This window comes from Anolis carolinensis, chromosome 2 (genome assembly GCF_035594765.1).
Source record: "Anolis carolinensis isolate JA03-04 chromosome 2, rAnoCar3.1.pri, whole genome shotgun sequence".
In the NCBI taxonomy this organism is placed as follows: Eukaryota; Metazoa; Chordata; class Lepidosauria; order Squamata; family Dactyloidae; genus Anolis; species Anolis carolinensis.
In genome coordinates, this window is record NC_085842.1 from 227282400 (window position 1) to 227306746 (window position 24347).

Consider the following 24347-nt stretch of genomic DNA (forward strand, 5'->3'; position numbering starts at 1 on the left):
AAGCAGATGAGGAAAAATTGAACAGGGTGAATATATTTCTAGAGTTCTGTGGTTTACTTCCCAAAGTGCACTCTACTTTGCATTTTGCTAAATGCTAGTCAATAACTGACACAGATTATAAAATTATTAAAATCTATCATATTAATGTAACAATACAATGAAAGAAGGAGAAACCTGTACATAAAAGATATTGTTAACAGGATCTTTTGTTTTGTTTTTCATGTTAGGGGCGCATTACCAAAGTTCTCAATATGAAACCTCCAGAGGTAAGAGTTATTTCTAAAGTCTGTGATGCTTTTAAACAAAAACTAACTGAGCTAGGATTAAAGTTGTTGTGTTGTTGTTGTTGTTGTAGATTTTGGCTATGATTGAAGAAGCAGCTGGCACAAGAATGTATGAATGTAAGAAAATAGCCGCCCAGAAAACAATAGAGAAAAAAGAAGCAAAGCTTAAAGAAATTTGCACGGTACTAGATCTTTGCAATTGTTTTTTTTTTCCATTTCACTGCTGGTACTTTTCAGAAAAGGATAGCTGATAAAGTTCCTTACTTAATCTCTCCTTGTCTTTAAGAAGTCTTTGCTCCCTGCTTTGAATGTGTCTATATACCATATATGTCTTCAAAATGCCTTCCCACTTAGGGCAAGTTATGAATTTCTGAAGGTTTTCTTAGGCAAGAAATACTCAGAATGCTATCTCCTTCCTCTGAAATTCTGCCTAAAGTGGCGGATGTTCTTTACCAGTCTCTCATCAAGTACTAACCTGGCTTTACTCTGCTTAGTTTCCAAGATCCCTGGTACCTTCAGGGTATTTAGAACTACTTACATTTGAATTTTGAATTTTATTTTCATTAATGTCAACCAGAATTGTGCCCTCTGCTTAAAGTATGACAAAAACATTTGGGAAAATCAAAAGTAAAATATCGTGGGGTTTTATGTTACAGATTTTGGAAGAAGAAATCACACCCACATTGCAGAAACTGAAAGAGGTATTTCTGATTTAAACTTACAAATGTTTTGCTCTGCAGTTCTTTGCATGTTTTGTTCTCTGCCTTCAAGTTATTGTCGAAGGTTTTCACATCCGGAATCACTGGGGTGGACTGTATGGCAGTGTTCTAGCAGCATTTTCTCCTGATGTTTCACCTGCATCTGCAGCTGGCATCTTCAGGGGATGTGATGGTAATAACAAGCCCTATGAGGAGAGGCTTAAAGAGCTGGGCATGTTTAGCCTGCAGAAGAGAAGGCTGAGAGGAGACATGATAGCCATGTACAAATATGTGAGGGGAAGTCATAGGGAGGAGGGAGCAAGATTGTTTTCTGCTGCCCTGCAGACTAGGACACGGAACAATGGCTTCAAACTACAGGAAAGGAGATTCCACCTGAACATCAGGAAGAACTTCCTCACTGTGAGGGCTGTTCGGCAGTGGAACTCTCTCCCCCGGGCCGTGGTGGAGGCTCCTTCTTTGGAGGCTTTTAAGCAGAGGCTGGATGGCCATCTGTCGGGGGTGCTTTGAATGCGATTTCCTGCTTCTTAGCGGGGGGTTGGACTAGATGGCCCTTGAGGTCTCTTCCAACTCTACTATTCTATGATTCTATGATTCTAAAACAAGTGCAGCATATATATCTCTGAAATGTCCAGGGTGGGAGAAAGAACCATTGTCTGCTAAACTAGTGTAAAGGGGTGCAATTAGCCATCTTTATTTGCATGTTTTAAATGGGATCCACCCATTATCATGTGAGTAACCATGGTGAGGACATCTGCATAGAAGTAGCTTGGTCTTCATTCTTTTTTAATTGTTTACTGCCTAGAGCAGTGGTTCTCAACCTATGAGTTTTCAGATGTTTTGAACTTCAACTCCCAGAAATCCTAACAGCTGGTAAACTGGCTGGGATTTCTGGAAGTTGTAGGCCAAAACACCTGTGGACCTACAGGTTGAGAAACACTGTCTTAGAGACACCCTTTGTTTGGGTGGTATCCACTAGCCCTTGATTGCTTACTGCCTGGAAACCTCCTGTATCCAGGTGGTGTTCCTTATTCACTGTCTTTATTCTAGCGTTTTTCGATACATGTAGCCAAATGTTCATTTTAATGTTTTTTTCCTTTCTGTTGGAATTGTCCAGGTGCTTGTAGATTTCAGTGGCTTCTCTTTGTAGTCTGATATAGTGGTTGTTAGAGTGGTCTAGAATTTTTTTTGTTCTCAAATAATATTCTGTGTCCATGTTGGTTCATCAGGTGCTCTGCTATAGCTGACTTCTTTGGCTGAATGAGTCTGCAGGGCCTTTTATGTTCTTAGATTCATGTTTGGGCAATGCTGCATTTGGTGGCCCCTATGTAGACTTGTCCACAGCTGCATGGTATGTGATAGACGCCTGCAGTGGTTAGAGCAGGGATGGGCAAACTTCGGCCTTCCAAGTGTTTTGGACTTCAACTCCCACAATTCCTAACATGCCTGGTTTAGAGGCTACCTCTTATCCTTTGCCAACCATAGCATTTGTTGAATTTTCTTAATGGGTCTGTAGATTGTAGGTTATGTTTCTTCATCAGTTTCCCATATCAAGACAAAGGTAATGCCACAGTAATCACGAAAACAACAATACAAAGAAAAATAATCAGACAACTTTTTGATCCCACAACATACAAAAAACAATGAAAAAAAATCACCAGAGAAGCCAATACTGTACTTTGATTAAGAACTCCTCAATTAATCCTAGCAAATTTATCATGGAGTTTTCTGAGGCGAAGCGTGCATGACATGCCAAATGTAACCCAGTAGGTTTTCAGCACTGAAGGTAACTGGACCCCTATTCTCCAGAGTCGTAGTCTCACACTGTGACCACTATGACAAGCAGGCTCAGTTTACATAGAAGTGATTCTCACTGTGTTTCAGGGAGCTTCCTATCTGATAAATACATTTAGAATCTCAGGCAATCTGGCTGCGACAGCTGACACCCCTTTATCACCAGGTTTGTGTACTTATGCGCATAGAAGTTTTAACTTCCTTCAGCAAATGCCTGTTTGTTTGGATAAGGCTAAATTCTGAAGTTTGGAAAAATACCTTTTAGGCTGCGAGTCTTGGACTCCCTAGCCAACATGGCAGGATTGTTCTGGGAGCTGAAATGAAATCTCTGGGTTTAACTATTTATCTTCCCATTCCTGTCATTTTATTGTTATAAGCATGGCAAAGACTATTGGTACAGATTGCTTGACAAACAGTATTACGTTGGACAGAAGGTGGTTGTTTAATGCTGTAAAGTGAATGATGAAGGAGCATGCACAGAAAATGGTGCATGTAGAATGTGATTTTATTGTATTTAATATTCACCCTGAAACCAATTTAAGTGAAGGGGTGAATTTTTTTTTAAAAAAAACAGTAACTTGCAATACCATTTAATATGGGCCTTGTGTCTTTTTTGTCTTTTTAATAGACAAAACAGAGTCTTGTGTATGTACTTTGTTTCTCTTCCTCTGGGAAAAAAATTTCCAGAGCCAATAATCTGACAGAACTTTACTGTGGAATTAACACGGAGCATTTATGACCTTGCATTCTGTTGTTGTTGTTAGCATGGAACTTTCTTTTCTTCAGCCCTGCGCATCATTACAAAATCTGCCATAGAGATTCCTCTAGTATAGTAATACACAACCTTTGATCCTCCAGAGGTTTGGGATTTCAACTCTCAGAATCTCTAGCTATCTTGGACAGTTGTTGAGAATTCAGGGAGCTGAATTCCAAAACACTTGGGAGTACCAAAGCATGGGAACCACAGCCAATCTAATCTTTTTAAAACTAAGTTTGAAGGGAAAGGGAGAGAGAAATGATCTCCCCATTATCCCTCTGAGGGAAGCTGGTCTGTTGGTAGGGATGTGTTGAATTGATACAGTCCACCATATTATTTTATTTTAGCTTTGAGTGACATTGTTATCACATTGGTTTTCTTGTCCAGGAACGATCTTCCTATTTGGAATACCAAAAGGTTACGCGAGAGATAGAGCATCTCAGTCGTCTGTATGTTGCATATCAGTTTGGGTTAGCTGAAGAAACCAAAGCACGTTCTGCTGAGGTGCTAAAGGAAATGGAAGACAATATTTCCAAACTTCAAAAGGAGATGGCTGAAAATGAGAAGAAGTCGAAAGAGCTTGGCAAAGAAATATCTGAAATGGAGAAGAAAAGGGATCAAGTAAGGCCTGTTAAACTGTTCTGGAAATATGCTGATGCTGGGATTTAAGAATCAATTTTTTTATCTCTGGATTAAAGACAGAGGATTCCTATCATGGTGTATACTGTACATTTGTATTTCACTGAAAAGAATATTACCTCATTTGGGGGCCTAAACAATTGGTGAGTAGGGTAAGAGCTGTTGACTTTAAGGTAACCAATAACTACTGAAGTGTACCTAAGATTATATATTGAAACCCAAACACTTTTTCAAAAAGTCTGAACAATGGAAGCTGAGGTAGAACACCTTGTAGTCTACATAGAATCTTTCAGAGGATCTTGCCAATACGGAGTCTTCTAACTTGATAATTTGTTCAAAACAGTGAACATATTTTAAAGCATGTAGTCGTGAACCCTTAATGGTGGGGCCATTCCTGAAAAGCAAAGTTCAGTACAACCCACTTATCTCTTAATTTCATAGCCACTGTTTCACTTGCAATATATCCTTGCATATAAGTTGACCCTATATATCAATCAAAGGGGGTTTGAGGCCAAATATGGACTTTGGTGTGATCGTGCATAAGTCGGTAAAAGTTTGGAGCCCTTTGATTCCATTCAATGGAATGGCAAAAGCGTCAGTGTCGCCTCAAGTCAGGTGATGCTGGCTGCCACCATTTGCCCACCCATACATTCAAAAGGCCTTTCATCATGCTTAAATGAAAGAAATTGTTCTTTTTATTAAAGTTAAGGTATAGTGTTAATGATGATCAAAAAGAGAGTAAAGTGACACAAAGGCAAGAACCTAATCCATCCTAGGAGAATCTAAAAGAAGCAATGACCCCTTTACTATCTCCTCACAGTGAAAATTTTAAAATAAAGTTGGAAAGGGGTGCTTGCATCTGTCTCAGCTGGCATGGAATTATCCAATGAATCATGCTGTTCATAACAAACAAGATGGATTCCTGAAAGAATCTCGGCACTCTTCCCTCAAACACAGTTTATTATCCCTCCCACCTGCTCCACTTTCTAGTGATATCATTTCTACTTCTGAAACAGGTTAAGAGTATTTGAAATCTGTAAATATATAGAGCACTAAAATATACACTCATGGGTATATTTGTAGGAATTTGGTGGCCTGCTTCATTCACTCGAAGAAACCCTTGCTGATGTTAAGAGAGCTGATACCAAAGTGCAAAGTACTCTGGATATCAAAAAGGAAAACTTGCAAGGTGAAGAAAAAAAGCACAAAGAGCTGGTGAAATGCATGGAAGAGGTAAGTATGGGGACATTTTTACAGGGTCTTCTTTCTCCCACAACTATGCTTAAGACTAGTTCAGAATTAGAGATGCAGCAGAAGCAGGCCATATGCTCCACACTTCAATATATGAGCTAACTCCTGTTGTGAGCATTGACTAGAGTAGAGCCACTAAAGCAATTGTCATGAAACAATTGAATCCTATCAAAGAGTTGTTGAATATTCCACCAGTTTCAAAGATTTTGTCTTAAGAACATAGGAGTTTGCTGTTTTTGCCCTTAGGCAGCTATTGGCAGATTATTCTGCTGTTCATCTCCCAAACTGGAGTGTAAAAATTGGTTTTGCAGCAGTGAAGCTGAAGTTCAGCAATCCTAGCCAATTTGACTCAGACGCAAGTCCTGCTGAATTCAGCATAGCTCATCTGTGAAAAAAAATATTATTATTATTATTATCATCTTTATTTATATACCCTTTCTCCCCATGAGGACTCAAGGCGGCTTACAATAACACGACACAATCAAATACATTTAAAAACATGGCAAAAACAAGCATTAAACATAATTACATATTTGTGCCATGAATATAAGTTAAACTACAATTAAGATACAGTACAAATACCCATATAATTAAAATCACATATAAAACTACAAGCCCAGTCACACAAAACAGCCTCCCCAGTAATGTGCCCCTCATCCTTCTCCAAATTCCTCTTGGCAAAGAAATGTCTTAATTTGTTTCCAAAAGGCAAGCAGAGCTGGGGCTATCCTGGTCTTTCTTGGGAGGGAGTTCCAATCTAAGAGCAACCGCCAAAAAGGCCCTCTAATGCGCTTGAGGGGTGGTTGGATAGAGAGAAGGCCCTCTTCAGAAGATCGTGAATTTCTAACAGGCTCATAGAGAGAAGTACAGTATCATTGAACACGCTGGGACTTAGTTCTGTGTAGACGTGCCTAGAGTTACTTTGAAGTTGAGGAAAGGGCTCTAACAACACAGTTTGTGGTTTGACTACCAAGGTGTTTGAGTACACAGAACAAGTTGTTCAGTTTCTGCAATCTGAACTAGAGATGGGAAAAAATGGGAGAAAACCCAAAAGTTTTCAATTTTTCCCCAAATTTTTTCATTCCCTTCCCCCATCCCAGTTTTCCCCCTAATTTTTACAGTTTTTTTCCAGGCCTTTCCATCTCTAATCTGAACTAATTATTATTTGGTACTGCTTCAGATTAGACTGGGAAAATGTAATTCTTAACAACAAAAAGCATTTCTACTAGCCCTTGTGGACCATGTTCAGCTTTGTGGCCCTCTGTATGCCTGGGCTACTTAAATTCGGGTCAGATTTTTTCTCTTACAACTGATGCCTCAAGTTATATGAAATATTTTGCTGTAGGATTCTAAAGCTGTGGTTTCGAAGGAAAACGAAGTCAAGAAGATAACAGATGGATTGAGTTCTCTTCGTGAGGCCAGTAATAAAGACACAGAGGCATTGGCGGCAGCACAAAAACATTTCAATGCTGTGTCAGCTGGTCTGTCCAGTAGTGAAGACGGAGAAGATGCCACTCTGGCTGGACAGATGATGGCCTGCAAGAATGATATCAGCAAAGCACAAACAGAAGCTAAACAAGTAAGGCCTTACCTCTCTTGGGGTATGTTGTCATCAAGATTTTTTGTAATAATGCCACTAATGAAAGCAGGAGCTTGGCCATAAAAGCACAAGCAACAGTAAACAGAAACATGTCAGGATAAGGAAGCAATGAAAGGCAGTTCCTTCTAGCAATATTTCCACAAGCTTTGTGAAAAAAGCTAATGGCAAACTCTTACTATTTTTTCTAATTTGACTCTCCAAAATAACTTTCCCCTTTTAACTGTAATCTGTTTTAAAGTGCAAAATGAATTGTTTTCTAAAAGAACTGGAAAGGCATATAGTTTTAAATATCTCAGAACCTGACATTAATTTGATGTTCTGCTATGAGAATCTTTTAAAGAGAAAAATGTTGTATATGAGTTAAATATTTTAGATGTTTTACTTTTCACGGTCATATATGACAAAATATCAACTGTCTAAATCTAAAGCTTTTATTCTGGGCCTGACTTGGTTTCATTACACTATGTAACAAAATTAGGGGAATTGTGCGGTACTTACTTTGAAAGTAGTTATGTTCCAGAAACTTCATTTCTGTGGCTGCAACAAACTATGCTGAATTGATTGAGACTCTATGAGATATTCATTGAAAAACTATAGCAAAATGTCCCACAAAACGTTGTTGCACATTAATAAATGTTTTCCATATTTTTATGATATAACCAATTAAGAAATAACATAACCCAGTAACAAAAAATGAGTTTACATAGTGTTAAGAATGTAATCATACAATAGCTTCTCTGCAGTCAATAGAATCATGGCTTGATTACTTTGGTGATTGCAATACTAATTATGTGATGTAATCGTTTGTATATCTGCTCCAGAGTTTGTGTCTGAATTTTGTAAGACTGACTCTTGGTTAAGTTTATATAGCCTGTAGCCTGAATTCATGGTTAAAACTGAAGTCTCTAGATATATCCTGATGTCTCTTTGTAGGCACAAATGAAGCTGAAACATGCTCAGCAGGAACTCAAGACCAAACAAGCTGAAGTGAAAAAAATGGATAGTGGGTATAAGAAAGACCAAGATGCATTTGAAGCTGTCAAGAAGCAGAAAGAGAAACTAGAAAATGAAATGAAGAAGCTGAACTATGAAGGTATGCACTGTTTTTCCAATAGTGTAACAGCCATTGCAGAGTGCAAGCAAAAGAGGACTATTAAAGAATGTAATGAATTAGTGGAAGTATGGAGATAATGTAGCAAGTACAGAATGCTACTGAAAAAAGAGGTACAGAATCAAACATGAAATGTAGCATGGTGAGGTATATACACATATGTTGTATTTTTGAACAATAGCATGTTGAGCAAGACTTGAACCAAATTAAAATACAAGCATGCTATTGCTGTATACATATGAGTTTGTGTATGTCGTAAGTTAGAAAGAAGACTGGTATCACCTGGAGTGTTGAACATGGGCATGGCTCAGTTTAGATTGTAACCTAGTTATTTCTGACATCTAAAGCTGTTAGCAATTTCTCACATTTTGACAAGTTCTGTGTGAGCCATGAGTTTACCTTCATGCTGAAACCCTGTAAATTCTATGCAGAGTGGTTTTTTACATATGTGTTGGCTATTCCAGACAAAAAAGAAGAAAAGCTTTTAGAAAAACAAAGGGAACTGTCTCGTGTTGTCAACCATTTAAGAGAATCGTATGAAGCTTTAATGACCAAGTTCCCCAATCTGCGCTTTGAATACAGGTAAACCGACAGAACAATCTGTCCAATTATAATAGGTCCCATGACCTTCTGTTGAGATCATAAATGGACAGTATGGGAACTAATATTAAATACTCGTATGTCTTCCATTGTAAGACACCATTGATTGTAAGACACACCCTAATTTCAGTTCCACCAACAGAAATATATAAGAAATACCTGCAATTCTAAGATGCATCCTAGTTTTAGAGATGTTTATATAGCGGGGGAAACTGCATCTTAGAACTGAAGAAATAAGAGGTGGAACGAGGATGAGCAACAGGGGCAATTTTCTGTTCCTCTGGGGACGGCTCAAACTTAAAAATGATGAAAGGGAGTAGAGCAAAACAGACAGAGACCCAACCTTTGAAAAATTCACTAATTTTTTACAGTACAGGTGGATCTACTGCTTATGTAGGAGATGAATGGTCATTCAATGAGACTTTTTTTTGGTAGAAGGTGTCTGCATTATAATGCCTTCTGTTGAAAGTACAGGAGAATCCATGGCTCATTTCAGAGGGCATTTATTTTGACAGGGCTGTAGTTTGTACTGTATTGTCTTTTGTATAGGTTGCTATCAGGAGCTAGCTACAAGGAGCACATGACACCTCTACTGAAGCAGCTCAGCTGGCTGCCAATAACTTTCCAGTCCCAATTCAAAGTACAGGTTATGAGGGTTCGGGTCATACCTTTGTGATGGTATCTCCCCCCTAGGAACCGGCGCAAGCTCTAAGATCTGCTGGGGAGGCCCTTCTCTTTTTCCCGCCACCGTCTCAGGCACAGTTGGGGACGAGGGAGAGGGCCTTCTTGGTGGTGGTCACCCGGCTCTGGACCTCTCTCCCCAGGGAGAGCAGATTAGCCCCCATCCTGTCGACATTCCATAAAGACTTGAAAACATTGATGTTTCATTGTGCCTTTGAATAACAGATCAGCTCATAACCATAACTGTCCAATCCTAATTTATTTATTATTCTGGCTTTCAGCACTTTATTCCCACTCCTGATCCTATTGTCCTGTGTTTTACACAAGCCCTGCCTTTCCCTTATAATTCTTAATAGTCCCACTTTCAATCTTTGATGTGTTTAGATGTGTCTTAATATGTTTTATTCCTTGAATTGCTTAATGGTTTTATATTGTTCTGACTATGTTTTTATCCTTGTATTTTGAATTGTTTTTCATTGTTTTTTGGGCTTGGTCCTCATGTAAGGCGCCCTGAGTCTCTTATGGGAGATGGAGGAGGGTTATAAGAATAACATCATTATTATTTATTTATTTATTTATTTGGCAGTGGGATTTTTTTTCTAACAATATCAATTTATTTTAAGGGATCCAGAGAAAAACTGGAACCCAGATCACGTCAAGGGGCTTGTGGCATCTCTGATTACTGTGAAAGATGTCTCAACAGCAACAGCACTAGAAGTGGTTGCTGGTGGTCGACTGTACAATGTTGTGGTGGACACAGAGGTATGTTCCTCATAGAGTTAATGGACTAAAAGTAAAATATTTGACACGTTAGGGATATTCCATGCGTAGTAAGCTAAGGTTTGAGACACCAAATGTAGTATAGTTCACTGCTCCTTGATCTTTGGTCTGCCAGAAGTTATGGACTTGAATTTCTGGTCATCTCCATCAACTGGGCCAATGGTCAGGAATTCTGGCCATTTGAAGCCCCAAACTTTTATAGGATCGGCTTTTCAGAATCACCGGCATAGCTGACACTTTTCTGCAGCCAGTCCTAGTTCTCAAGACTCTGCCTAATTACCATGTAACAGTTTGAGAATGTGTGTTGCTTATATGTATTGTTACACATTGTTTTTACTTAGAAAAATATGATATATATATTTTATCATATTTATTTACTGTATTGTTACAAGTATCATATTTTAACCTACATAGAGTGTAATCAAGTGTTATCAGGCCTTGTTTGGTTTGGTATTGTGTTATGGCCTAAGGGCTAATCAATAACATTTATTATTATTATTATTATTATTATTATTATTATTATTTTAAAAAAATAATTGTTTTTTAACTTCTGAAAAATATCTTCTAAATTCTGGATTTTAAGTCAACATACAAGAAGGTAATAAGTGAAGTCAAGTTTTAGTAATTCTAAAGATCACTATCAATATGTGTGCATTAGCCTGGTTAGAACTAGTAACAGTGATGTATAAGGAAGCCTTAAACAATTTGAAGCAGTGAATCTCTTAGACTGCAATTTTCTAGTTTTACTATTTTTTAAAATTAACTGTTAATTAAAGCTATTAGCATGTAGGATCAAGCAATTTGTGACCTGCTTTTCCTTCTTGTGTTAGCTTACAGGCAAAAAACTGCTAGAAAAGGGTGAACTAAAGCGTCGCTACACCATTATCCCATTGAACAAGATCTCAGCAAGATGTGTTGGGAAAGAAGCTATCAGAGCAGCCAAATCCTTGGTAGATTTTACAGTTTTCTTTTAGATTTCTTCTCACTTCAAGGTTAAAATGCTATTACAAGCATACAGTGGAAACTGAAACTCTTGATAGGTGATTTTGACTACATGGCAGGACTGTCGGACGTCCTCTCCCTGTACTCTTCCATGCCACCTGCTCCAAGTGGTTTCCCGAAAAGGTTTTGTGTGGACATGAGGGCAAGGGGAGTTGCCTTTCTTCTGATGGAACTAGTTCTTTTTTTACTACTAAATTTTATTGATAGAAAGGAAAAACCATATTTCAACTATAACAAAGTGAAGAAACTCATCATACATTTTATAAGAAAACCATGCTACTAGGGATAATAATAATACCTTTATTTTTATATCCCTCCACCATCTCCTCAAAGGGACTTGGGGCAGCTTACTTGGGGACCAGGCCCAGCATAAATAAAGATTACCAGCTAAAACACAAATTAAAAACATAGTAACACATAAACAATCTAATTAAAATAATTAAAAACAGCAGAGTAAAAACATCATAAAAATACATCAACAACCTGTAAACTAGGACATGGTGGGCATGATTTACTTTCTAACTAGTATAAAAAACCTTACACAACACAAATCGAAAATATCTATCTGAATTCGTGTTCTGATCTGGGGAAATAAATCTTTGAGTTTGGCTCTACTGTCACCATCCTTCAAAATATTAAAATATAGCATTAACCTGTTTTCTTTTGAACTTTAGGTTGGTGATAACAACGTCAATGTAGCCCTCAGCTTGGTGGGTTATGAGTCTGAAATTCAAAAGGCCATGGAATTTGTTTTTGGGGGAACATTGGTTTGTGACAACATGGATAATGCCAAGAAAGTTACTTTTGACAAAAGGATTATGACCAAAACTGTCACTCTGGGTGGAGACACATTTGATCCTCAAGGCACACTCAGCGGAGGTAACTACTATCTTTCATATCTAATGTTTCTTTTTATAATACAGGTTGAGTATCCCTTATCCAAAATATTTTGAACCAGAAGTGTTTTGGATTCCCCCGCCCCCCAATTTTGAAATATCGGTATTGTATTTGCATATGCATACATAATGATATGTCATAGAGATTGAACTCAAGGCTAAACACAAAATTCATTTATATTTGTTTACGCCTTATATACATATAGCCTGAAGATACATTTGTACATTATGTTTTTAATGATTATGTTTTAAATAGTTTATGTACTGTATATCTTTATTAACTGTCCTGATGTTAGAGTTTTTTAATACTGGTACCCAGATTTTGTTCATTTTCATGCTTCAACAAAAAATTCCCCCAGGCAGGAAGCAGCCAGGCTTTGAAGCTACAAGGCTATTCAATGTTAATCAAGATGACCAATTGCAACATTCACACTTTCCTCAAATAGATAACAGTTCTTTGTCCCACCTTGGACATTCCACAGATACGGACAACGCTGGCTTTTTGGCTTAGAAATGGAGATGAGCACCAACCCCCCCAGAGTTGGACACGACTAGACTTAATGTCAGGGGAAAACCTTTACCTTTACCTAAGCAATACAAGCTTGAAAGCATTTGCAGGTTTACTTATTATATTTAGTGCATTAGCAAAGTAATTTTTTAAATTTGTGATTTTATAATAAAAATATTAAGTTTAATTTAATATTTATTGAAACTCATTTTTATCATTTCCCCCCGTGGCACAATGGGTTAAACCCTTGTGCCGGCAGGCCTGCTGACCGAAAGGTTGGCTGTTTGACTCAGGGGAGCCAGGTGAGCTTCCATTTGTCTACTCCAGCTTCCCATGCCGGGGACATGAGAGAAGCCTCCGACAGGACAGTAAAACATCAAACATCTAGGCGTCTCCTGGGCAATTCTCTCACACCAGAAAAGACTTGCAGTTTCTCAAGTCGCTCCTGACACGAAAAAAAATATGATTTATTTGCACATTAGGTTATTCATTAATTTGGAAAGTAAGGTGCTAAAACCTTATCAGGCTCAAAGAGGTTTCGCCTATTTTAATTTTGGCCCCTTCCAATTGCCAAGTTGTGCTCTGAAGCCATTGTTGAAGCTCTCTAAATTGGATACATAGCTGTAGACTATCTGACCAGTTTTGACAATTTAATCCAAGTAACACTCCCTTTCCTTCCATGAGCCAGGTGCAAGATCACAGTCTGCATCAGTTTTATCCAAGCTTCAAGAGGTGAAGGAAGTGCAAGAAGAATTAAAAGCAAAGGAGGCTGAGTTGCAAAGCACAGAAAAAGAACTAGCAAGTTTACAGGGGACTGCTGAAAAGTACGCATTCACTGGTTTTGCATTGTATTTCAATATGGCAATAGGAAGGAATTTCAGTAGAGGACAGTAAATATTTCACAATATTGCATTGCATGGCTAAACTCAGGTTTGGAAATGTTATTACATTTTGGAACTCCAGCTCCCATAACCCCCCCAGCTATCAAACTGGGAGATTGTGGCAGCTGTATACTACAAAATAGCTTCTGTGCTTTGAGTTGGCATTTCTTTTCTTTGGGAAAAAATCTATAAAGGAATGATTTACATTTTTGCTCTGGAAATTGTTTAAAATAGTACTCCTGCATGGAACTCCAATTGTGTAACAATTGCCGTATATAAGCACCAACATATTCACAAGCTAGTTGCTCTTGTTTTTAGGAATCTCAACAAATAGTGACAGATTTTTAAAAATTACCAATCACCTTGTTTTTCAAGGAATTAATATGGTTATGTCGAAGTGTGTATACCCAAATTATGTCTTCTATATTAAGGTATCGTCACCTGAAGCAGCAGTGGGAGATGAAATCTGAAGAAGCTGAACTATTGCAAACCAAGTTGCAGCAAAGTGCCTACCACAAACAGCAGGAAGAATTAGATACACTGAAAAAAACAATTGGTGAGAAGAAAACAAAAACTTAAAAAAAACTGGCTGCGTTTACTATGTATTGTAATTGTTTGGGACCTGTAAACTCTTAAGAGAGAGAGAGGCTTGAATCAGAACGGATTTTTAATAATAACACTGGCCAACACACATTCTGGTGCCACAAATGTTAGACCTGCTTCTGGATATATTTGACCTGCTGATTCCAAAAATGGCACCAGGTTTCCTCTAGCAACTCTAGTTTTTGAGATACAAAACATATGCCATCTACCAGTCACCATTTGCTTGCCCATGAAAAATCATGATAATAACAATATCTAAGAAATCAGAGCTGATGCAATATATCCAGTGAAATTTTCTGAATCAGCACTCAAATAACTACAGGAACAAGCCTAAAAACCAAGAAATGTTATCTTGGACTATGTAACTTTTTTAAAGTAATCAACTTGAATTCAAGTGTTTACTTGGCAATTTTGTCTCTTCGTGATGATGTCAAATTATGAAGTTTTGTATAATATTTTACATTTTTCTCAAAATCACATTCCTCCTAAATCTTCAATAGCTCTTTACAAAGTGAACTCTACTGCCATACCACAGTCTTCCATAACATAGTGCTGTTCAGATGTTTGGACTACAATTCCGTGCGTTTCTGATCATTCATTGTAGGGAGCCGTGGTAGCACAATAGGTTAAACCGTTTTACCAGCTGGACTGCTGACCTAAAGGTTGGGTTGCTGACCTGAAGGTTTCCAATTTGAATCTGCAATACGGGGTACCCTCCCGTCTTTCAGCCCCAAGTTTCATGCGTGGACATAAGAAGTTAACACCTCCGGGCACCCCTTGGGCAACGTCTCTGTAGATGGCCAATTCTCTCACACCAGAAGCAACTTGAAGTATGTTCTCAAGTTACTACTGACACAATAAAAAATTGTAGTATGAGATCTCTGGCCAATGCCAAGCTGGGGCAGGTTGATAAACATAGTGGGAAATGGCAGGAATGCAGTAGAAATATGATCCTGCCATTTGGATGAGCACACCTTCTCAGCATGCAGAACTGTCCTTTCATAATTATTAGTGGCTATTGATGTCCATAGAAGGATGGCAACATCCCATTTGTGATAGAACAAGGACCCACTATGTGCCTAGACTGTGTGCACAACCTCCACCAAAAAAATCCGACCAGTGCAAAAAATATTTTCCATAGAACAGCAGCTACTGTATTTCATTGCATAATAGTCACACTTTCTATCCCCTTTTAATTGAAAAAATGTGGGTGCGGCTATTATGTGGTTTTAAAAATCTGTCTTTGATTCTCCAGTATTTGCCTTATCTCCGAGACAGGAGGAGGGATGATTCAAACAAACAGCTCCTTTTCCTGTTTTTTTAAAACTGCATTGCCTTTGGAGAAAGAAGGGAGGGAGGGGAAATCTTCCCTCCTCCAAGGCAAGGCAGTTTCCAAAATCTGAAATGGAGGAGAAAAGAGGGAAGATCTGTTCCAGAGACACCCACTTCATCATTTTTAAACTGCCTTGTCTTTGGAGAAAGAAGGAAGGGGTAATCGGTCCAAGCAGCTTTGCGGCTATTATGCAAGGAACACAAAAAAAATGCCACCCCAAAATGGGGGTGCAACTTATTAGGCTATTGGATTATGACTTATTAGGATCACAACCTAATGGGGATTATGACCTGTTAGGATCATAACCTATTGGGTAGCAGAGTTTCTGGAGTGTTCCTTGAGTTTATTGGGTAATGGAGGATCCCTGGGCACGTAAATATCATGTTTCTCTTAACAGACAAAGATTCAAGTAGACTTCTTTAAAATAACATGTTTGTTTTACTCATAACTTCATGTATTTCAATATACAGATACATTTCTTGTCAGGGTTAAACTTCAAAAACGTTTCAGTTTGTATCTTTAACTTACAGTCTTCAATAGTCTCTTCAAAAAACTATGTTGCTCTGTATAGCTCCCTTTTATAACAATTTATTTCCAAGGAAACACAAGCCTCAACTTACGTCTAACTTCTAACATTGGTTTCTGCACTCGTAACAGATTCAAGCCTCAACTGACTTCTAACTCATGCTTTTAAAACTGAACATTCTAAACAGTCACTGAACCAGTCACATGGTCTGCACTCAGCCCCTCCCACTGCTTTAATTACATAAAGCTAAGAAAATTGCAAACCAAAAAAGACATACACTTCAGGAAATAAACTGACACAATATAAAATACAAAACATTAAATAGAGAAGACTTGATGGTTGCTATCTCCAGCACAACTATTATGCGATGAAATACGGGTATATATTTCCATAAATACTCCCATGGAAAAGCACAAAACTTGTGTGAATGATGCCTTTCTAGTTTATTATGGTCTTGTTTGGTCACTTCTCACCCAAGGGAGGTTACAGTATCTCAACATGGTGTTTTCCAGATGTTTTTGGTCTGCAGTTCCCAACATCTCCAAACAATAGGGCTAATGACGATGTTGGTTTTGGCTGAAGTGAATTGTGTTCTGATGCATCTTGAAGCTACCAGGTTGGGGAAAACAGATTGAATTGCCAGGTTTAATTTAAAATGAAATTTATTTCAAAAGTATTAAAGATTATACTGTGCTTATTACTTCAAAGGTGATACATTTCTCTCTGGGTTTTGAAGAGGAAATGGATTATAGTATTATATTATATTATATTATTTTGCTGGGAAATGGATTATAGTATTTGAAATATAAATTACTGTTGAGGTTTTGTTTAAACTCATATAAAACCCGAAGATTGTTCTATTCTGTTTCAGAGGAAAGTGAGGAAACTTTGAAGAAAACTAAGGAGGTCCAACAAAAAGCGGAGGAAAAAATCAAAGTGCTGGAAAACAAAATGAAGAATGCTGATGCAGAAAGGGAGAAAGAGTTGAAAAATGCCCAGCAGAAGCTAGATGGAGCCAAGAAAAAGGCTGATGCTTCCAGCAAAAAGATGAAAGAAAAGGAGCAGGTGAAATGCTAAATGGAAGTATAATAATGCCAAAAATCAGTCAGTCGAGAAAAAAAGTAAAACGTTTCTTGTACTACACAGAGTCTTTTCATGCTGAAGGTTCTTGAAACTTGTGATTATTGCCAAACTAAGTAACAATATGGAAGTGTGCTAATGGAGAAAAGATGATAGTTCTGTTTAGGTCAGTGGTTCTCAACCTGTGTGTCCCCAGGTGTTTTGGCCTACAGCTTCCAGAAATCCCAGCCAGTTTACCAGCTGTTAGGATTTCTGGGAGTTGAAGGCCAAAACATCTGGGGACCCACAGGTTGAGAACCACTGGTTTAGGTACTCCTGTTAACTTTGTGTCCTTCTTTGAACATCAGCAGTAAACCAAGGATTCTTGCTCTTTCCATGGCAATCTAGTGGAGATTGAAAGCTTGTGTCTTTGATTTAAATAAAGCCCATTGTTTTGTCTATATCCAGCAAACTATGCTTTATCTAAATTATGGCATTTTTGAAACAAGCCAGTTTCCAAACTTACGGCTTATGATGTTGACTTGTTTCAACAAAACATTATTTTGAGATTATCAGGTAAAATACAGAATGTAAAATGGATGTATCACTAAACTGTTTCATAAAAGAAACAGTTATGAATGGTTTTGAGCCCCCTTGAGGCTGCACCAAGGGAGGAAAGGCGAGTGTGCATCAAACTTGAAATACTTGTTACAATAGATTTATTTTTATTTATTTATTTATTTATTTATACCCTGCTTTTTCTCTCAGAGCGCTGGGCTCTCAAATAATATGCTGTGCTGATGAACGAACCTGGACACAGCATATTATTTGAGAAACACAGAAATGCTGAACCACTCTAACAACTACCATGTCAGACTACACAGAGAAGCCATTGAAACCCACAAGCATGTGGATCATTTCAACAGAAAGGAGGAAACAATGAAAATGAACAAAATCTGCCTACCAGTATTTTAAAAAACCTCTAAAGTCAGGGCAGTAAATAAAGAACACCATTTTGAAAAGAGGAGAATTCCTGACATGAAACAGGGCCAGCTAACACCTCCCAATAAAGGATTCCCCCGGGCAGGAAGAAGCCAGACCTTGAAGCTGCAAGGCCATTCAATGCTAATCAAGACGGCCAATTGCAGCATTCATACTTGCTTCAAACAGAAAAGAGTTCTTTCTCTGACCCTGGACTTTCCACAGATCTATAAATCCCACTAGTTTCCAATATACCTCACAACCTCTGAGGATGCCTGCCATAGATGTCGGCAAAACATCAGGAAAGAATGCTTCCGGAACATGGCCCAGAAAACTCACAGCAACCCAGTGATTCCTGTTGTCAGAAAGCCTTCTGACAACAGACTAAAGCAGCTTACAATAAAACCAATGCAATGCAATTTAAAATCAAAAATACAAACATTAAAGTAGAGTTTAATACCCTGTTTCCCCTAAAATAAGACATCCCCAGAAAATAAGACCTAGTAGAGGTTTTGCTGAATTGCTAAATATAAGGCCTCCCCCTAAAGTAAGACCTACCAAAGTTTTTGTTTGGAAGCATGCCCGCCGAACAGAACATCAGAGCATACAGGATCGGTAAATGTACATATCATAGAGTGTTGTACATGGAAATAATGGTAGTAACAAGAAATTCTTGATAGGATTCAGTTTGTCTGGTTATGCTGGTTTGTGATGACAACTACTGTAATAAATGTTCATTTTTTGTTCAACAATAAATGTGAATTCTTCTTCATGGAAAAAATAAGACATCCCCTGAAAATAAGACCTAGAGCATCTTTGGGAGCAAAAATTAATATAAGACACTGTCTTATTTTCGGGGAAACACGGTATTAACTGCATTAAAAAATAAAGTTTAAATCCTTAAAATTGATTTAGAACCTCTTCATAGCTAAAACCACAGCACCCTTTGACTTGATCTTAAAAATTTCCTTCTTTAAAAGTTGCCTGAATGAAAAGGCCTTCGTTACTCATGATGTCCAAATTAGCATTTTTGAGCCTAATTTGTATCTTCTTTATTGATATTGATAACCATGTTCACTCTTTCTCCTCCCACCTTCCCTTTACCTTCCCTTTAGATTAAGACCTATAAAGCTCAGACTTGTAACATAAGCCTCATTGGATTCAGCGCGATTTTCTCCTTGGTCAGTCTGTGCATCAAATTGCTCATATGTATTGACTCTTGTTTGTTGTTCTTCCAGGAAGTTGAAGCTTTGGTATTAGAACTGGAAGAACTGAAACGTGAACAAACCTCTTACAAGCAACAGATTGAGGCTGTGAATGAAGCTATTAAGTTATTCCAAGAACAGATTGCGGTTATATCAGCGGAGGTAGCAAAGAACAAGGTCAGTTTAGTCAGTTTTACTGGCAAACACACTTTGTCTTGTTGTGTGTTTTCTGGGCAAGAAAGGTTTATATATCTGTGGAAGGTCCAGGGTGGGAGAAGGTACTCTTGTCTGTTGGAGGCCAGTGTGAATGTTGTAATTAATCACTTAGCATTAATGGCCTTGCCAGATTCATTTCCTGGCTGCTTCCTGCCTGGGGGATTTTTTTGTTCAGAGGTGTTAGCTGCCCGATGAATTCATGTCTGGAATTCCTCTATTTTCAGAGTATTGTTCCTTCTTTACTGTTCTGATTTTAGACACTCTGTCTTCATGCCCAGTGTGTTTTGCCTGAAATTCTCAGCAGTCTATTAATTAGTCTTTCAAGCTAATTGATGGTCCTTCTTAGCAACCAGCTCTTCTTGCTTTGAGAATGAATCTGAGGCCAACCCCTTCTCCTTACAGTCAATTGCTACAAGGCAGTCTGCAGCAAATCTAGAGAGGCTCTGGATTGGCAACCAAAAGGCCAGAATTTGCCTGCCAAAGGATCAGAAGCTACTAGTTTCTAGTCTATATTGTTTCTGTACGTCTGCATATGTATCCCTCAGTGAAGGGTAATCAAATGTGGTTGTTATATTTACTGCTCAGGAACAAGTGAAGCAAGCTCAGGAGGAACTGGCCAAGCAAAAAGCAGTGGTGATGGCCCAGGACAAAGCCATTAAAGCCAAGTCTGCAGAGGTTGTAAAGTACAAGGAGCAAAGCAATGAATCACAACTTAAGATTAAAGAATTGGAGCATAACATCAGTAAACACAAGCGGGAGGCTTCTGATGCTTCTGCAAAGGTATTGTAATACTATATTTTCTTCCTCAACAGCAATTGAAATCCTTACTCTTCCAATTAAAAAGACTTTCCTTAACAAGAAACTGTTACAGAGCCCAACCAAAAAATGTTTCTTGATGCCTTGGTTTTAAAGTTGTTCCTGGGGTTATTTGGGACGATGAATCAAAATGGCATATGTTCAATATCTCACGAAGTAGAGCTCATAGAAGAAAACTGGTGCCATTTTTGGAATCAGAAGGTCCCCGAAATATACCCAGAAACAGGTCTAACATTTGAGGCACCAAAAAGTGTGTTGGCCAGCGTTGTCAATAGATCCCAATTCTATAAGCTTCTATAATCAGCAAGTCTCAAGGTACTTTAAGAACTGTGTTGTGACTGCAACCACTGTTCGGGTTCTTAGCTAATAAAGGCTAGTAGCTTACTCTTTTCCTTTCAAACTTAAAAAAATCTCTCATAGCATCAAACAGTTCTTCCTACAGCTAACATAGAGAGAATTGTGGCTGCAATTTTAACATCATTTTAAAATAATCGTAGCCCTTTTTTTAAAAAATGCAGTATTACTGCCTTAGCAATAATCTATATGCATTGAATATTTGAGTGTATACAGTACTTGTTTTTCTGTCTGCATTCTGGGAAACAAGAAGAATCTCCTAGAAGAGGAAAGGAAAGTCGACCTGTGAGCTGAGCCCAGCCAAGGGAGAGCAGGACATTGGGAAATAATATCAACTATCTTTGCAATCAGGGACTATAGTGACCACAGCAACATGTCCCACACAAGCCAGTGCTGCTCAAAATACTGTACTAAAATGAAGACTTTTTCCATATATGGAGCAAGAAATGCCAGGTGTCCCCACTGGGTTCAGGAGAGAATCAAATTGCAAACATATGATTGATAATGGGGAGTACCAGAAAACAGAATTTGGAGCTCAAACAAAAAGAAAATCAGGTGGAAATTACCCTGGTCCAATGTGAGACGAGGTTTTTTGTGTTACAGTAGAGTCTCACTTATCCAACATTCGTTCATTCAACGTTCTGTATTATTCAATGCAGCCTGCCTCCTGGCCGGATCCACAGCTGTTTCTCTAGGCAGCAACGCGCAGAAGGTCAACACACCCAACAACACAAGTGCAGCCACACTCCAAAACAAGTGGCAAACTTGTTGTAAAACATGATGTTTTGGTGCTTAATTTGTAAAATCATAATGTAATTTGACGCTTAATAGGCTTTTCCTTAATCCCTCCTTATTATCCAACATTTTTGCTTATCCAACGTTCTGCCAGCCCATTTATGTTGCATAAGTGAGACTACTGTATTTCAGTTTCCCAAGGAAATGGCAACAGGAGCTTGGTGGCATTTCATACCTTTTGTCATTTTTACAGTTGATAGCAAAGGTGTACTTCAGTTCTCTGTTTCAAGGATTGCTCTGCAAAAGAGTTTAATGGGCACTATGGCTAGACTCCTGTCGGTTAATCCCATTGAATCCACTGTTGGACACTGAGTCACCACTTATGTGGTTTCAATTGATTGTGTGGACAAACTGAAGCCCCCAGTGGCACAGTGGGTTAAACCCTTGTGCCAACAGGATTGCTGACTGAAAGGTCGGCAGTCCGAATCTGGGGAGCAAGGTGAACTGTCTTTCAGCTCTAGCTTCCCATGCGGGGAAATGAGAGAAGTCTCCCACAGGACGGTAAAACATCAAACATCTGGGCATCCCCTGGGCAATGTCCTTGCAGACAATCAATTCTCTCACACCAGAAGCGACTTGCAGTTTTTCCTAGCATGAAAAAAAGTGGACAAACTGTTACCAATAGAATTGAGGTCTACATTTGTATATAAATATACACATGTTTTCCATAAAAATTCTCAACTCTATTTTCAGGTTGCTAAAATGCTGAAAGACTATGATTGGATAGCTTCAGAGAAGCACCTCTTTGGCCAGCCGAATACAGCTTATGACTTCAAGACTAACAATCCAAAAGAAGCTGGTCAGAGGCTACAGAAGCTGCAGGAGAAGAAAGAGAAGCTGGGCAGGAATGTGAACATGAGAGCTATGAGCATGCTTTCAGAAGCAGAAGAAAGAGTTGAGTTGTTATCATTTTACTCTATTTCACCCACTGTACTTTGTTAGATGACATCTTTCATGGCTTTGTTGTAATATGGAGGCAGAAAATGCTACGGTGTCATCCTGTTCCTCTTAAAGGCATTTTTTAAAAGGGATAGTACATTGTACGAACAGTCTCCGGGTTACAGAGTTCTGAGTGTAAATTGAAACAGGTACATTTTTTAAGTGTTACTTTAGCCAAATATACCTTTCGATAAGTATAGGGAAGGGTTAACATCCCCATGGTGTTTGTTTTGTTGTCTGTGCCCCTGTTTCGCCTCACTTTTTGTCCCTGTGATAATTGGATAATGTTCGCTTGCCATGGAAACAAGGATTGGTGATAAAGCTTCAGTGGAGACACCTTTTCCCCATGATAACATGTAAATACTTAAACATTTTCAAGTCCTGCAAAAGATTCAAAGTTTGTCACTAGGAGTTATTTGTTAGTCGGGTGTTTGTTACCCGAAAACTGTCTGTAATGTGTGAGAAATTGTTCATAGATATTAATTTGGCTTATACAATTTTCAGCCAGCTGCTCAGAGCATAACAAAGACTGACCGCAAATTATCCTTATAATTAAAAAGCCCACATTAAAAAATGAAGATAGAGCAGGGCTGTGATAGACATGTCTTTGGTGTAAATAGAGCAAGTTCACTGAAGGCAGCCAGCTCCTATATGAGGGAATATTTTAATCTTTCAAAAAAAAATTACCTTGACCTGAGCCATTAATGTAGCTACTGTATTGCAGGCTCACATTTCCACACCACCAAATAAGTATAAAGAGCTGGCCTTGCAAGAACCTCTTTATTCTCCTTGCCTTGGTGAAATCATTCAACAGAACTGGACAATCTAAAATCAAAATCTATTTTGCCTCAGGCCAAATTACATTATTTTCCATTGTGTGTTACAGTACAATGACTTGATGAAGAAGAAAAGAATTGTTGAGAATGATAAGTATAAAATTCTTGCAACAATTGTGGAGCTTGATCAAAAGAAAAACGAAGCTCTAAACATAGCCTGGCAAAAGGTAAGTTTACCTCTTATTACACAATGTAACAAAATGTGGAAAAAAGATCTGTTCCTGTTTGAAAGTGTTGTTTCCTGTTTAATTGTGTAGTACTTACTTTGAAAATAGTTGTTATACTCAAAAACTTCATTTTTGTGGCTGCCATGAACCATATTGAATTGATTGAGACTCACAACCTCTGAGGATGCCTGCCACAGATATGGGCAAACATCAAGAGACAATACTTCTGGAACATGGCCATACAGCCCGGAAAAAACACAGCAACCTCATGTTAAATACGTTTGGTGCAAGAATGCTGCCTTAGGGTAAACCATTATTTTACCTCCTTCATCTCCTTTTCCTGCCTTGAAACTCCACATAGAATTTGTGGTTTTCGAGGTGGGTCTGTACAGTTTTTGTAAAATCATAATACTGGGTAATATAGTAGACTTTATTTATTTATTTATTTATTTATTTATTTACAGTATTTATATTCCGCCCTTCTCACCCCGAAGGGGACTCAGGGCGGATTACAATGAACACATATATGGCAAACATTCAATGCCAATAGACAAACAACATTCAGTTTTAGACAGACACAGAGGCATTTTTTTTAACATCTTTCCAGCTTCACGATTTCCGGCCACAGGGGGAGCTGTTGCTTCACTGTCCATTGGTGGCTGTTCTTCCTCTTCTTTTCCTCGTGAGCAGTTTTATGGTGTTGTAGATTCGTTAAATTAGCCTCCCGCATAAAGCGTCCCTAATTTTCCCTACTTGACAGATGCAACTGTCTTTCGGGGCTGCTAGGTCAACAGCAAGCCGGGCTATTTTTTTTTTTTATGGTCGGAGGCTTAACCTCGACCCGGGCTTCGAACTCATGACCTCTTGGTCAGTAGTGATTTATAGCAGCTGGTTACTAGCCAGCTGCGCCACAGCCCGGCCCCAGCAAGTCTACCATATTTATGCAGCAAGTCTACCATATTATGTTGCACCATGTCATAGGCTGCCGTAATTATGATAAACCAATTAGGAAATGAC

General features: G+C 38.4%; 1 protein-coding gene across 1 annotated transcript in view; it reads left to right on the forward strand.

Moving 5' to 3' along the window:
• The window catches only part of smc2 (structural maintenance of chromosomes 2), a 36028-nt gene that overhangs the window by 6044 nt on the left and 5637 nt on the right, over positions 1-24347 (forward strand). The window contains exons 5-22 of the mRNA XM_003227323.4: positions 228-266; positions 356-466; positions 941-985; positions 3939-4172; positions 5274-5423; positions 6787-7020; positions 7975-8134; positions 8617-8734; positions 10057-10195; positions 11044-11163; positions 11890-12094; positions 13308-13443; positions 13932-14056; positions 16834-17027; positions 19241-19384; positions 20009-20203; positions 22082-22282; positions 23214-23330. Coding sequence (XP_003227371.2) covers positions 228-266; positions 356-466; positions 941-985; positions 3939-4172; positions 5274-5423; positions 6787-7020; positions 7975-8134; positions 8617-8734; positions 10057-10195; positions 11044-11163; positions 11890-12094; positions 13308-13443; positions 13932-14056; positions 16834-17027; positions 19241-19384; positions 20009-20203; positions 22082-22282; positions 23214-23330 — 2667 coding nt within the window. The remainder of the gene's footprint in view (positions 1-227; positions 267-355; positions 467-940; positions 986-3938; positions 4173-5273; positions 5424-6786; positions 7021-7974; positions 8135-8616; positions 8735-10056; positions 10196-11043; positions 11164-11889; positions 12095-13307; positions 13444-13931; positions 14057-16833; positions 17028-19240; positions 19385-20008; positions 20204-22081; positions 22283-23213; positions 23331-24347) is intronic.